The 15,617-nt window shown below is 34.6% G+C and overlaps 1 protein-coding gene across 2 annotated transcripts in view; it reads left to right on the forward strand.

Annotated features, from left to right (window-relative positions):
- TRAPPC8 (trafficking protein particle complex subunit 8) overlaps positions 1 to 15,617 on the forward strand; it is an 88,798-nt gene that overhangs the window by 71,448 nt on the left and 1,733 nt on the right. For both annotated transcript variants that reach the window (XM_055324284.1, XM_055324285.1), the window contains 4 exons: positions 993 to 1,160; positions 4,385 to 4,486; positions 8,038 to 8,183; positions 15,290 to 15,379. In XM_055324284.1, the coding sequence (XP_055180259.1) occupies positions 993 to 1,160; positions 4,385 to 4,486; positions 8,038 to 8,183; positions 15,290 to 15,379 (506 nt within the window). The remainder of the gene's footprint in view (positions 1 to 992; positions 1,161 to 4,384; positions 4,487 to 8,037; positions 8,184 to 15,289; positions 15,380 to 15,617) is intronic.

Consider the following 15,617-nt stretch of genomic DNA (forward strand, 5'->3'; position numbering starts at 1 on the left):
TTGTAATTTTTATTGTATTTCTTGCCAGATAATTTTGTATAGGAGTACTGAAGAAGGCAGAAACAAAGACATTTTCCCTTTTGATGAATCTGGTTGAGTAAATAGAACTCACCAAGCACTACAGATTAATGAGAAACCTATGGGGACAATTATTTACCAGAAAATAGTTCACTCTTAAAGGGGAAAACATATATTTATTAATATTTAATAATTAACTTGAAACTTAGTATCTATAAAATATAGCCTAGAATGCAGGGAATCATAAGTGTAGGGATTTTACTATGAAACACAGTATTCCATTAAAGGAAATCTTGCAGTTTTGATTCCATTTAAATTTTTTTTTAAAGATTTTATTTATTTATTCATGAGAGACACACACACACAGAGGCAGAGACACAGGCAGAGGGAGAAGCAGGCTCCATGCAGGGAGCCCGACATGGGACTCGATCCCGGGTCTCCAGGATCACACCCTGGGCTGAAGGTGGCACTAAACTGCTGAGCCATCCAGGGATCCCTCCATTTAAAATTTTTTAAAAAAATTCTTTTCTTCTCATATTTTTTTCCTTCAAGTATAAAAGCCACATTAAGACCAGTAGTTCCATTTGCATTCTGTTTTAATTGGATGTTGTCTGGTGTTCTAACTATCTGAATGAGAAATATTTCTGTTACTTTAATAGTACAAAGAATATTACTTTTCAGTAATTTATTTTTTATTCATTTTCTTAGAACTACCCATCATCCTCTCTGGATGGTCAAACTTAAAATCCAGTGTAGATTAATTATTTCTAGGTAACAGCTTTAAGATTCAGGGTAATTTATATCAAATATTTTAGGTGTTTAAATGTCTTATTGTGTTTTATAGCCTTCTTGTATTGACAAATTGACAAGAAATTATTGAATAGTAAGCCTTTTGGTATATAGAGAAATATAAATTGTAGCAGGGTATATTTAGTTGAAAACATTTATGTAGATAAGTGATTTTCTTTTAACAGATAATAAGTTCAGCAAGTCCATGTGCAGACTTCTTTTATCGAAGTTTATCTTCTGAATTAAAGAAAGCCCAGCTATCTGTACATGCAGAAAAACAGTCAATAGAGGATGCTGTGAGATTAATTCAGAAGTGCAGTGAGGTGGATTTGAATATTGTCGTATTATGGAAGGTATGTGTTACTGAATTATTTCAGCAAACCTTGCTTATAGTTACTTGAGCCTTAAGCTGAAGAACAAATGTAAGCTGTTACTTTTATTTTTTCTGCTTAAAATTTTCATTTTCAATATTAAAGTCATTTCATAACTTTTTTTTAACAGTTCATAATGACTTCTTAAATACTTTTTTTTAAGGATTTTGTTTATTTGAGAGAAAGAGAGCATGAGTGGGAAGGAGGGGCAGAGGGAGGGGGATAAGCAGACTCCCCGATGTGGGGCTTGATCCCAGGATGCATAACCAACTGAGCTACCCAGGCATTCCCCATAATGAGAAAGAATTCATTCAAATTATATAACTTTCTTCTCTGTTATTGTTACTTCTTAGTGGTACTGAGAATATTGTAGATATGATAAGCTCCATGAAAGCGGTATTATTATTAAATCTTTATTGTGGGCATTTTCAAACACTGAAAAAGAAAAAATAGTACCATGAATCTTCAGATACGTATTACTCAGGCTCCATATTCACTAATTTGCTGTTCATCTTTCATCTATTCCATTAGCCCCTCTCCTTTGTTTTCTTTTATTTTTGCCTTCCTTTGTTTTTTGCTGTAGTATTTTTTTAATGACATTTTTTTATCAAATACAAATGCTTCTGTATTTACTTCTTGCAGATGAGGACTTTCTTATTTAACCTAACCCCAGAGTATTTTATCTCACTGAGCCAAATTAACAATAATTCTTAATTATTACCTATTTGTTGGTCTGTTTTCAGTTTTTCCAGATTATTTGAAAATATTTCAGTTTTTTAAAAATCGGATCCAGATTAAGATCCACACATGGCAGACCAGAATGAGATTGTTTAAACCTTAGTCTTAAGATTACCTGAGCTATAATACAAAGGAGGCTTGTTTTTTTACAATGCGCCCATTTGTATCTTATGCATATAAGAACTTATATATGTTACATATAATATATAATAAGATTATATTATAAAATATAATACTTTTATACTTTTTAAAAAACAATTGCCTAAGGATATTTTCCGGAACACTATGGAAAGGTTTGATTTTGTGTTGTCTGTAATAAAGGCTCACATAGAGAGATATGCCCATAGTAGATGATCAGTACGTGTATTTTTAAATTGGTTCAGATACCCTATTCTTTTTTACTACATCATACATTTTCTACTAAACTTTTTTGAAACCAAGCGAGCATGAGTTTTCTTTTTTTGCATAAGTTTTAATTAAAGCTATTTAAACAAATTGGTACTTTCATTGATTATAAGTGTTTAATATTAAAAAGATCAGTTACACATTTTTAGCATGAAATCAAATGTTGTTGAAGCTTAGAATCAGGATTCTATTTTCAGGCTCAGCAGTATTGTCCCTTAATATAAACCAACCACTTATTAAACGTATACTAACCCTTGGGGTATGTGGCTGCATTCCACAGATTTCTGCCACATAACAGTTTGTAATGTTTCTGAGACAAAGTTTTGAATAAATATATCTGTAATTTGTATTTATTGTTAAGTCCACAGTTAACTTTGGGGAGACAAGTGTTTATCTTTTAAAAAACAGCCCTCAATAAAAGGCCACTTCTAGTATTGCTGATCACACAAAGAAGAAAACTAAGATTATGATACTCCTTGGCTAGGAATTGGAAGTTTGAATAGAATAAAGAATAGGATACTAAGTTGGTAATGTCTAGTATCTGAGATAAGTTTATCGCACACTCATTTGAGAAGTGACTGGTAGATTTTCTTTAGTGAGATCTCTAGATAATGCAAAAATGACACACTGAGGGAAAGGAAACTTGAGAAGTCATTTAATTTGTGGAGTAGGAAACACAGGTAGCATAGGAGTCTTTCAATAAAATGTGGTACGGGAGAAAAATGAAGAGTTCAGACAACATTTTTCTGAAATATAATTGGAAAAGGGGCATAAAGTAATTCCTAACCAATCTTAACCAAACAAAAAGGTTTGTTTTAAAAAGTTAAAGCCTTTGTGCAAAGAGGAGAATACATTATAGAATTCATCATGGCTATGGGTTATTTTTATTCAATCCCATGAGACTATTGGAAAAAACATGACATTTCTCAGAACCTTACCCTGTCCGCATTCATCCACTCAGGTAAAGGTCTACCCCATCAGGTATATTGGATTGCGTATTGATGGACACTGAGCAGGTCCTGGGCTGTCCCGTTTCTTAGTGCAGCACTACTCCAAGTGTGATCTGCAGATGGCAGACTAGCCATGATAAAATAGAGAAATTGAAAATATGAAATGAAAACATTTAGAAACTTTTATAGCATTTTGGCTCAGAAATTTTGTGTCTGTTGAATCTAACAGTAAAAGAAGTTGGACTTGTCAAACATTTTTTTAAGCTTTTGTATTTGCATAATGTGATGCTAACAGTATACCAGACCCATTTACATATAACATTTTCTCTGGGACAGAAGTAATTTAAGAGGGTGATGAGTTATATGCTGGAACCAGTTGTGATATAGATGAAATTAGCCTTTTTTTTTTTTAAGCATATGTACTTATTTAAGACATCCAAGGGTGTGACATTTCCACTTATAAGATTTATGATTAAAAAAAAAAGATTTAGGATTGTACTCACTGATTTTGTTCTACTAGATAAACCATAGGGCATTTCAGAAGCAAGACTATGAGAAAAAATGTTTTGCCTGTATATTGACAGTCCAGTAACAAAAAGGCCTGTGTTATTATAGCACTGTTCTTTTGGACAAGTTTCTTTTCTTTTTTTTTTTTTTTTTAAAGATTTTATTTATTTATTCATGAGACACAGAGGGAGAGAGAGGCAGAGAGTTTTAATTAAAACTATTTAACAGGCAGAGGGAGAAGCAGGCTCCATGCAGGGAGCCCAATGTGGGACTCGATCCCGGGACTTCAGGATCATGCCCTGGGCCGAAGGCAGGCGCTAAACTTCTGAGCCACCTAGGACCCCTGGACAAGTTTCTTGAGAGCTGTAGAGAAAATTGGAAAAGATTTTAAGATGTGTCCCTTAAATGTCCAGGCCAACTGTGTTAAATTGAGATAAAACACATTTTGACAGATTCTTTATTGATTCAATAAATAAAAGTGGAAATGCTGACATTCCATAGTGTTGATAATTGTTAAGTAGCCATATTACTAATTCCATAAAATATTGCATTCATTACTTTTGAGGTTACTGCCAAGAAAGGTAACATTTTTGTGCTTTGTCTTAGGCTTATGTAGTAGAAGATAGTAAGCAGCTTATTTTGGAAGGTCAGCATCATGTTCTTCTTCGTACCATAGGAAAAGAAGCCTTTTCATGTCCTCAGAAACAGGTAATAACAGTTTTCTTTGGGTCTTCTTGTGAACTGTGGAGTTTTTGATTGTTAGGTTTTTTGGGTTTTGGAAGGGATCTGGTTTGTGCAGCCTTTTATATTGAGATTTGAGTGGGGAGTTGGTGGCAAATAATTAAAATGAGAAATGAACATAAATTAAAATTTATTAGCATCTTGTAAAAGTATTAAGATGCGCTTGTGATCTTGAGGTTTCTAATAAATATTCTATATTAAATCTAGAATTCGTAGTTATAAAAAGAATTGATTTGCTTGAGAGGAAGGGAAACATGCCCAGACCTCCAGGAAGGCAAAGCATAAAATGTAAAGGATGGCCGGTGGAGAGGGGCAGCAGCTGGTAATAGCGTTTAATGTCTTTTCTCATAAAACACTATTTTAGGGGATCCCTGGGTGGCGCAGCGGTTTGGCGCCTGCCTTTGGCCCAGGGCGCGATCCTGGAGACCCGGGATCGAGTCCCACATCGGGCTTCCGGTGCATGGAGCCTGCTTCTCCCTCTGCCTGTGTCTCTGCCTCTCTCTCTCTCTCTCTCTGACTATCATAAATAAATAGAAATTAAAAAAAAAAAATTAAAAAAAAAAACACTATTTTATTTCACTAAAAAGTTCCCATAGTATGTATAAACAAAGTCTAAGCACATCCAGTAATTTAAGCAGTGGCCTTGTATTGTTGATAAATAATGGATCTTAATTTTAATCTTTTCTCATTATTTTTGAAAGCTTTTATTTTGCAATTTTCAAACTTGCAGAAAAGCTGCAAGATTAGCATAAAAGACTCTCATAGTTTTCACCACTGGTTAGCATTTTACCTTTGCTTTACCATTTTTTCTCTATTTATGTACACATTGATTTTTTTTTCTTAATCATTCCCAAGTAATTATTCCCAAGTAAATTGCAGATGTCCTTCTCCTCTGTCCTCATTTTCCTAAGAATAAGGACAGTCTCTTACATAATCACTAAATTCAGGAAGTTTAACACTGATACAGTACTCATTTATGGTCCATATTCAAATGTCATCAGAGGTCTCCGTTATATTCTTGTAACAATTTTTTTTTCCTAACCAGTATCCAGTTCAGGATCATGCATTACATTTACTTGTCAGGTCTCTGTAGTCTTCTGTAGTCTCTTTTAATCTGGAACAGTTTCTGAGCCTTGGTCTGTCAATATGTCACTGACATCTTTGAAGAGCATGGAGCATTTATTTTAATGTAGAATAATACCTCTTTGGGTTTTCCTTGTGTTTCCTCATGATTAGATTAAAGTCATGCATTTTTGACAGAAATACTACAGAATTAATGTTATGTCCTTGCCAGTATATTATATCAAAAAGCACTTGATGTTAATTTGTTTCATTACCAGTGCTGGATCATTTGATTAAGGTGGTATGCACCATATTTGTCTACAGTAAAGTTCTGTTTTTCCTTTCCTTTTCTAATAAGTAATTTGTGGGAGATAATTTGGACCTATGTAATAAATGTTTGATTTCTTATCAGACCTAGGTCCACTAGTTTTAGCATCCATTGGCAATTCTACATCTTGAATCAGTTTTTACTTCAGTAGTTACAAATGGTAATATTCCGTTAGGTTTAATGAAGATATCAAATTTAACCCCATATCTTTTTCTTTTTTAAAAACTTGGTTGTTTTTACCTTTGATTAATACAGAAGTCCCAAGTTCTAGTTGTATAGTTATAAGTTTTTGATAATTTGGAACCTCTCAAACATTGGCAGAAATAGTATTTAGAAAATGAAAAAGTGATTGCTATATAAAATTTATTTTTGTTGTATTTTCATTTTACATACCATGAATGGCATATCCATTTTACATATTACATATGTATTTACAACATGTAATTACATTATTTACATAAATATTATAAATTATAATTAAAAATTACAATATTTACATAAATATTTCCTTTGAAATATTTTTGCACCTTTGAAATATTTTTTATTCTCTTTATATGATTAACTGATCTTGGGATATAAGGCAGTTTCATAATACTGTGAATGATAGATTTGGAGCCCAAAGACTTTCAGATTGTTGACCAAATTACTTATACAACTTGATGAACCTTAGCTTACTACTCACTTAGAAGACAAAGGTAAAAGTTCATTAGTCCTTGCCTCTCTTGTGGTAGAACTATCATAAGGTATGAATCAGAAGCTTATTGTCAAATCACTGGACAGATATTTAGCACTGGTTATGAAAATACTTTTTGCTACTCTTAAGCTGGGAGAAGGGAAACTCTTAAATATTCTCTCAATAAATTAGCTCAGGCTTTTGGTATCCTTTTAAGGCCCTTGTTCGTGTGTTTTCCTCCTAATAAGTGGCATATGGAAATTTATTTATAATTTAGAAGTCTCAAACAACAGCTTCTTTTTTTTACATTTAGAATATATTAAACAATAATACATTCTTTGAACTTTCTCTTAAAGTGTAAGATAAATACAGAATAGTTGAATAGCTCATTGAATTTCATGAATTGAAGAACACTCCAGTATAACCAGGACCCGGATCATGAAATAGAACAGAACTAGCACCCTAGAAGTTCTGCTTCTGTTCCTCTTCTTTCCTTCAAAGTAAACCTCTAGTTACTTTTCTCTGACTTAGAAATCAAAAACAAATTTAGTTCTTGCTTTTATAGCTTTATAGATCAGGGATCAGCAAACTTTTTCTGAGAATAATCAGATGGTAATATGTTAGGCTGTGCTGGTTACTCATCTCTGTTGTTGGAGTCCAAAAGCAGCCATAGATAGTATGTAAACAAATGGATATGGCTATTTCAATAAAACTTTCTTTACAAAAACAGATTGCAGGCTGGATTTGGCCCATGGGACTATAGTTTGCCAATCCCTAGTGCAGAGCAAAATCCCAACTAGGCTAGCATGGAATTAAAAATCAAAAATCAGAACTTTCCTGGATGGTAAAAAAAAAAAAAAAAAAAGGAGTAAAAATGATTTAAAAAGATAATAGTAGAAAGGGGATGATATTCTCTGTTTTCATTTAGGTGATAATGATACCTACTGAAATGTTTACCGTGTGCCTGACACAGGCTATCTTGAGACTTCTAGATGCATGTTAACCTTCAGTTAGTACAGATGAAACGCTATCATCTCTAAAACACAGCAGTCTATTGACAAAGTGAAATTTTAAGGCAATTTTAGTTCTTCAACTATTAAAGCAGGTGCTATACAATTAATTCAGTGTCTGTGGCTTAAGTACTAAGTAATAAGGAATTTTACCAAATGAGAACCACAGCAGATTTTGAATACCTTATCCAAGATCATAGAGTTAGTATGTGAATTTCCTAGAATTCAAATCTAACTCCAGCACATAAGGAATGAATAAATGATTCTGATCCTAGGTTCTTTATCCTAAATTGTATCACTGATGAATCTGTTAGTTTAACAGCAGAAAAAGTATTGTATTGTTTGTGCTTTCCTTTGTCTCAACTGGTTTTAACTTATTTTGTTTGTATATGCCATATTTTTACAAGATGTTTTTATTGTCATATATATTTTTTTCTTTTCTCAGGAGCCACCAGAAATGGAACTATTAAAATTTTTCAGGCCAGAAAACACTACAGTTCCTTTAAGACCATCAGTAGACCAGCTTTCTAATCTCATTAAAACAAGTCTTCACTATCCAGAATCATTCAATCATCCATTTCATCAAAAAAGGTCTGAGGCTTATTTTTGTTAAGATTTGTCTATAATGCATGTGTGCACACACTTGCACATACTCTTATTTATTTAACAATGGAATTAACCCAAATAATAGAAGAAATTTAGAATAATATTGAGTGTATGGAAATTGCTCTTAAGTAATTTACCCTTTACTACAATTACTGTGTATTGGAGCTCTGGTTAGAGATGGATATTGCATTCGACACCTCAGTTGCCGATAGTTTCCTTTTGGTGAGCAGGTTTATCATTAAGTCAGAAACAAGGAAAAAATATTGTATCATTTTGTTTTTGTTTTAGACACATACTAAATGTAAGAAATGACTATAGACTCATCAAACAGTCCAAATTTAGCACTATTAAGATTTACTAAGTGCTAAAATTCTTGGGGAATAATGTTCAGTAAACCCTTGAACATGCAGTTCAAACTATATGGGTCTGTTTCTACATGATCTTTTTTGATAAATACAATATTATAAATGTATTTTCTCTTAAGGATTTTTTTATTTTTTATTATTTATTTATTTTTACTAGAAGACTTCAATCCCACTTTTAATAATGGAATATCCAGATAAAAATTAATAAACAGCTGACATAAAGAACATTATAGACCAAATATACCTATCAAACATGTTCAGGAGATTGAATCCAACAACAGAAGAAAATGCTTTCTTCTCAAGTGTACACAGAACATTCTTAAGGATTTTCTTAATAACATTTTCTTTTCTCCAGCTTACCTTATTTTAAGAATATAGTATATAATTCATATAACATACCAAATATGTGTTATTTGACAGTTTATGTTATTGGTAAGGCTTTGAGTCAACTGTAAGCTGTAAGTAGTTAAGTTTCTGGGTAGTCAAAAGGTATACACAGATTTTTCGCTGTGTAGGGGTTGGCACCCCTAACTCCTGTGTTGTTCAAGGGGCATCTATCTATATTTGTAATTTTGGTAAGTAGCTTGATTACATAAACTTAAGATTCTAAAAATAAAAAAGTCCTAAGTCAGATGACACTTCAAAAAATTCCTGGTTTGCAGCAATAAGAAAAGATGGAAAGAAGTCTCTTAGCACCACTCTGTAAGTGATACTTGAAGGTATGAATTTTGGTGAAAAATCTACCCTACATAAGGGTGGGGTAGGGTGGGATAGAACAAGAAGAGAACAGTGACCTGCAGAACAATGACATCTGAGAAAAGAGTTAAAGGAAAAGGAATACACAAAGAATACTAGTTGAGAGGTAATTAGAAGACCAATGAGGAGAAAGTGTTATCTCAAAAGTTGAGAGAGAACAGTTCAAAGAGAGAAAAATAATATAAATGTTTAAGATGCTGCAGAAATGTCAAGCAATAAATGGACCAAAAAATTATTGGTTATTATTGTCAGATCCAATAAGAGACCATTGATGGTTTCTTAGAAGAATGTTACTGTGCGATGGGAGTGGAATCAGAATATAATAGGTTTAGGAGAGATTGGGAGGTAAGTAAATAAAGTGTAATCTACAAGTGTAGACCACTCTTTCGGGAAGCTGGGCTATTAACAGAGATCCCAGAATTATCTATTCAGTATTGTTTTCTTACTAGGTAAGATATGGATATGTTTATGGTCCTGAAGGAGATGATGGGATACAGGGAGAATAACAGAATCCTTAATAGGTGGAAAGATACACCAAAGAATGACAGGTTTAGCTTTGTACTTGCTATTGAAACAGGGACAGAAGAAGGTAGGGAGAAATTTTAACATGTTCACACATTATGGAGTGCCTCCATTTTGGGTATGTTTCTAGGAGCAAGGTTAACTACACAAAGTAATATAGGAGGTAAGAGAATAAAGGATAGAACATTTTTGAGAAGTGAGATAAGGCTAACTTCTGAGAGGAATGAGAAGAAGCTAAGAACACATTGCTAGGCAAAATTAAGACCTTGACAGAGAGTTAACATCAGACTGACTGACTTACTTACTTACTTATTTATTTATTTTTAAGATTTTATTTATTCATGAGCAACACAGAGAGAGAGACAGAGAGAGAGAGAGGCAGAGACACAGGCAGAGGGAGAAGCAGGCTCCATGCAGGGAGCCCGATAGGGACTCGATCCCTGGTCCCCAGGTTCACACCCTGGGCTGCAGGCAGTGCTAAACCGCTGCGCCACCGGGGCTGCCCCATCAGACATGTTTAAAAAGTAACTTAAATGGTACTCACCACATTTAAACCTTTTCATTGTTAAATATAACACACACAGAAAAGTGCTCAAAAACAAAAATATGTGACCATGGTGATTTTTTTCTCCACAAAGTTAACACCCAAATAACCACCTCTATTTAGGAAATAGAATATTGCAAGCATCAAGAAGCCCCCTGTGTATTCCTTCCCAGTCACTACCCCTTGTACCCACAATATTGATAGTCGCTGCTTTGCTTGATTTTTCTAAGTACATATATCTCTATAGTTTGATTTTTGTGGGGCATTTTTTGAACTTCTTATGTAAGTGGAATTATAGAGTATATTCTTTTTATGTCCAGCATCTTTCACTCAATATTATGTTAGTAATTGCCAACTATTGCATAAAACAGAATTTTCATTGCCACGTGAATGTTTGAACATACCAGAACAGTTTATCTGTTTATCTACTTTACTACTGATGGACTTTTGGATTGTTTTCATATTTGATTTCTTTTGAATTCTGTGAATAATCTTGTGTATAATCTCCAGGTGTATGTGTGCTTGCCTCTTTTTTTTTTTTTTGTATTTAGGAATTTCTCCAAAGTAGTCTAACCAACTTGGACATCCCACTAGCAGTATATGGGAATTCCCTTTGTTCCATGTCAGATTTAAAAAAAATTTTAACCATTTAAGTTATTTATAAAATCCTTTTTGTCCAGGTCTTAATGTTCTAACATGCAGCCATAGGTGAGGGGAAAAAATTTTTGTTTTATCCCTGTTGAACCTGTCTTGACATCTTGTACTTTTCATGGGTAGTTTTAATTCCCTGATGTTTCAATTTAAACCCATTGTTTTACTTTGTCTCTTTTTATTGGACCTGTTCTTTATGTACTTCCTGAATATCTTCCATTCCACAGTGCTTCTTTTTAACCTTAGTAGTTAAAGCTTTGGCTATGCCTTAGAGACAAGGATTAAATATCCTTGGAATTTTCCACATGATTCTGTTGGAATTAAAAAGCATCATAGAATCTAGGCAGTGCAGGGTAGTATGTGAAGCAGGGCAGGTTTGATTAAGCTAAAGTAGAGTAGTGGGTTAAAAATAAAACCACCATTAAATAAAACTGTGCATGGAAGTATGTGAAAACAAGACAGGTTAGATAAGGATCAATAAAATGTGGCAGTTTTTTTCCAACCCTCCTGGCTGCACATTAGAATTACCTGGAGAATTTTTGAAAATCCCAGTGCTCAATGCCAGTTAAATCAGAATCTCTGGGAATAGGACCCAGGCATCTGTATTTTTTAAATGTCCTCATCTGATACCAGCATGCATCCATATCAGTCATTATTGCCACAGTAGTATGTTTTAAAACAAACCACTCCAGAATTCAGTAGCCTACAAGGTAGTCTTGTACTCATGGACGTGCAGGTCAACTACCATTTGGCTTGAAGCTCATCTCCAGGCTTTGGGTTGGTTGGGTTGCTGTCTGCACCACATATATATTGGGCTCAGTCCAAATGAGCAGCATTTGGATATGTTCTTCTCATGGCATATCTCTCTCGAGTACAAATGTGAACCATATTGTAATAGCACACTTATGGCTTCTGTTGACATCAAAGACATTAATATTCCATCGGCTAATTAGCCTCACCTTCACAGTCAACAAGGATGATTCACAGTCCCCCCAATAGGAAGGGTGAGGGAAGTACTAAACAGTAATTTTAGTTACACTACTGTTACCATGAGTGAGAAACACTGAAATTGAGGGCCAAAGTGATTGGTCATCCTAGTGAAACTAAGATTAGAAGTATAATTGAGTGAGAGAGCTGGAAAGATGGGAGATAGTTGTTAAGAGAGTGGACTGACAGAGTATTATTGCAGAGGTAGCTGTTTTAGGTGACTAAAAATTATCCCTATATGGTCATGGAAAGTAGGCAGTTGAGTTGTGTATAGTACTGAATTTGGGAAGGTGTTGGATGAGTTAAGACAGTAAAGTTGTCCACATGATTACAAGTCTCTTAGGATTAAAAAGAAGAAAGCAAATTCATGCTGAAGCTTTTAATAATTTAAGCCAATAGCTGATATGGAAGAGAAGCCTAGAGCAGTGTCTCTCATCTAGGTGGTATGCCGCTGCTTCACAGATTTATAAGATGAATGGGAGTTGGGAGGTGAAACAGACTCTTCCCTCATCTTTACCTAGGATATTTCAAAATACTCCTCCTTTCCCGTTTCCCCAGAGAATCTGCTGTACTGAGTTACTGTTGGTGGTTTAGTATGTCAGTATGAGGACATAAAAAAAGATAAAAACTGTGGAGTAGTTTATGACAAAAAATGGATGTTTTGACAGAAGAGATAGGAAGAAGAAATCATCAAGAAGTGGCATTGAGAACTACATTAATGATACACTCTGACCGAAGCTGTGGAAGACTTTGGAAGAAAAACAGTGCCTATTGTTGAGAGGGCTATGGAGAAAGCTGTGTACTCAGCCAAATTTCAGTTAACGTAAGACTAGAAACATAAAGAGAAGAGATTGAGGAGCTTTAGGGGAGTGTTCTTCATGTAAACAGAAAGGCAGGAGGGAATGGGACAGTAAAAGGTTTGACTACAGCAGTAGCACCCAGGCCTTACAGGAATTAGAATATGAGAAAGAGGGGCACCTGGGCAGCTCAGTGGTTGAGCGTTGGCCTTTAGCTCAGGTTGTGATCCCGGGGCCCTGGGGTCGAGTCCTGCATCAGTCTCTGCACAGGGAACCCGCTTCTCTCTCTGCCTATGTCTGCTTCTCTCTGTGTCTCTCTCATGAGTAAGTAAATCTTTAAAAAAAAAAAATGAGAAAGAATATATGGCCAATGATAACAAAATGTGAAACATAATGAGTTTAGCTGTCATAGCTTTCAAAATAAGTCATATTAGACATTGTTTATGGAGCTTTTGAACCTGTGCTAGGCAGTATTCTCAGCACTTTAGCATATTTGATCTTACCTAATCATCCTAACGAGCCCAAGAGCTACATACAGCTATTGTTCCTATTTTACAGTTGAGAAAACCAAGGTACAGAATTGTTGAGCTCATTTTTGAACTATAACTGTAGAACCCAGGCCTTTATTTATTTTTTTTTCCAGGCTTTTAATAATGCTAAACTTGGTGGCAGGGGGATAGTTGTCAGCAGTTTGGTCTCTAGGTACTCTGTGTGGCTGATCAGATCAGCATTTTTGAAAGACTGTTGTATAAAGTGGTTTTTAAAATGTGGTCTCCGACCAGTAGCCTTAGCATTGTCTGGGAACTTGTTAAAATGCAAATCCTTGAGCCATACCCCCAACCTGCTGAACCAGAACTGAGAGTGGGGCCCAGCAGTCTTTTTTTTTAACCTGCCCACCAGGTGATACTGATGCATGTTCAGGTGTGAGAAGCACAGTATGAGCAACACCCCATGTAAAGAATGGATTGCAGCAGGGCACTAATCGAGAGGCTGTTGTAGTATACCAAGAGACAAGATACTTTAAACTAGTAAGGAAAATGAAGATCAAGTGAAGTAATCAGGTTCCAGAGATGTGTGGGAGAAAGAATTGACAGAAATTTGTGAAGAATAATAGAAAACTAGGAATGGGGACTTGGCGAGGCAGTAACTCCATTCCCAAGTAGGAAGCAGCACTTAGTATACCGCCCAAGGTTTACTGGGGCGGATGCAGGGGTGGTGGTGGGGTGCTGACCACTGACACAGGGTCAGCACCGCCTGAGGAAGAGAAGGAATGAACTTAATGAGTTTGGTTTGGGGCTAGGAAACATCCAGATGTTCACATTTCTAGAGGCATTTAGATAAGGCGTGGAGAATTTGGCATTTGAGGATCAAAAAATTCCTGAGGTTTTGCTTTGTGTTACAAATTATGCAACTGGAATTAACCAAAAGGGTGCTTCAGACTGGAAACCTACTCAATAGACTTGATTGCTTTCCTTTTCTTGTGAGAAGTTTGGTTTGTGGGGGAGGTAAGGGCATAGCACCAGCACAAGTGAAGGATATGTTTTTGATTTATCTGAGCTTTTTGGTTAGGAGAAATCTGTTATTTGCAGTCTTGTTTGGAAAACATTTGTCAGTAAGAGGATATACCATTTCTGAAAGCATAAAATACATTGAGCAGATTTTTAGTCATTTTGTGTGCACTTATAAGGTTACCATATTTTATTTTTTACTATCTCTTTATTCTTTGTATTTATACAATAAAATATTAATATGTAACCAGGCTTCTTTTGTGCCTAGGTTATGTTTATTTTTTATGTTCTTGATTTAAAATCTGTACCAGTCTCTTCATACGTCTTCCTCTGTCATCGCCTGTCCATTCTTTGCTTAATAATGCTTTAGTAATCTATTAATTACAAAGCAATATCAGAAACTGAATTACCTGAGCAAATGTGTCCACTTAAAAAGGCTTTCCTCATAATTTGTTGTATAGGATTAGTTTTAGTTTCTAAAATAGTTTCTAGAAGTAAAATCTTTGGTAGAAAAGCAAATATCAGTCAAGGTCAAATTCTCAAAGTAATTTTCAAGAAACAAAGAGAACAGGATTAGTTGTTGGCATTTTCAGAATTTATTTTTACTTCATTGATCTTTCCTGGTTGCAGTTATTTATGTTATAAACTTTTGTTTTTCATTTTGAGAAATAATTACCAAGAAACACTTTGGTTGTTTTTTAAGAGTAGCTCTAATAAATGGAAACAAAATGACTTTGTGGATGTGTGTGTTCTGGTATTTAACATTCAGGCATTGTTGGAACATGTTTTTCTTCTTAATTACACAAATACTGTGTCTTGAATAATTTTGGAACTCAGTTTTTTCCTTTCTTGAATCTAATTGTTTTTAAGGATCTTGTTTAGGTATTTGTGAGTGTTATTTTCAAGAAAGTTGATTTAAAAAATAAAATGACAGCTTAACCTCTCTATTTTCCTTCCACAGTCTTTGTTTGGTACCAGTCACCCTTTTACTATCCAATTGTTCTAAGGCTGATGTTGATGTAATAGTTGATCTTCGGCATAAAACAACAAGGTAAAGATTCACTTAGTGCAAGATTATTTTGTAGTTTAGGATTTATTTAAGAACAGTTTAATATTTTGAGTTATGCCCATAAGGACTTTAACACAGAGGAATTTTACTCAGATGAGCCCTGGATTTGTGTTTGACGTAACAGAAGTGTTACAGAAGAATTACTGCGGATTGTCTCAGCATTACAGCAGTGACGGAGTGACAAGCAATTTCCAAAAGCAACAGATTGTTTTGATCAGAG

Source organism: Nyctereutes procyonoides, unplaced genomic scaffold (genome assembly GCF_905146905.1).
Source record: "Nyctereutes procyonoides isolate TBG_1078 unplaced genomic scaffold, NYPRO_anot_genome, whole genome shotgun sequence".
In the NCBI taxonomy this organism is placed as follows: domain Eukaryota; kingdom Metazoa; phylum Chordata; class Mammalia; order Carnivora; family Canidae; genus Nyctereutes; species Nyctereutes procyonoides.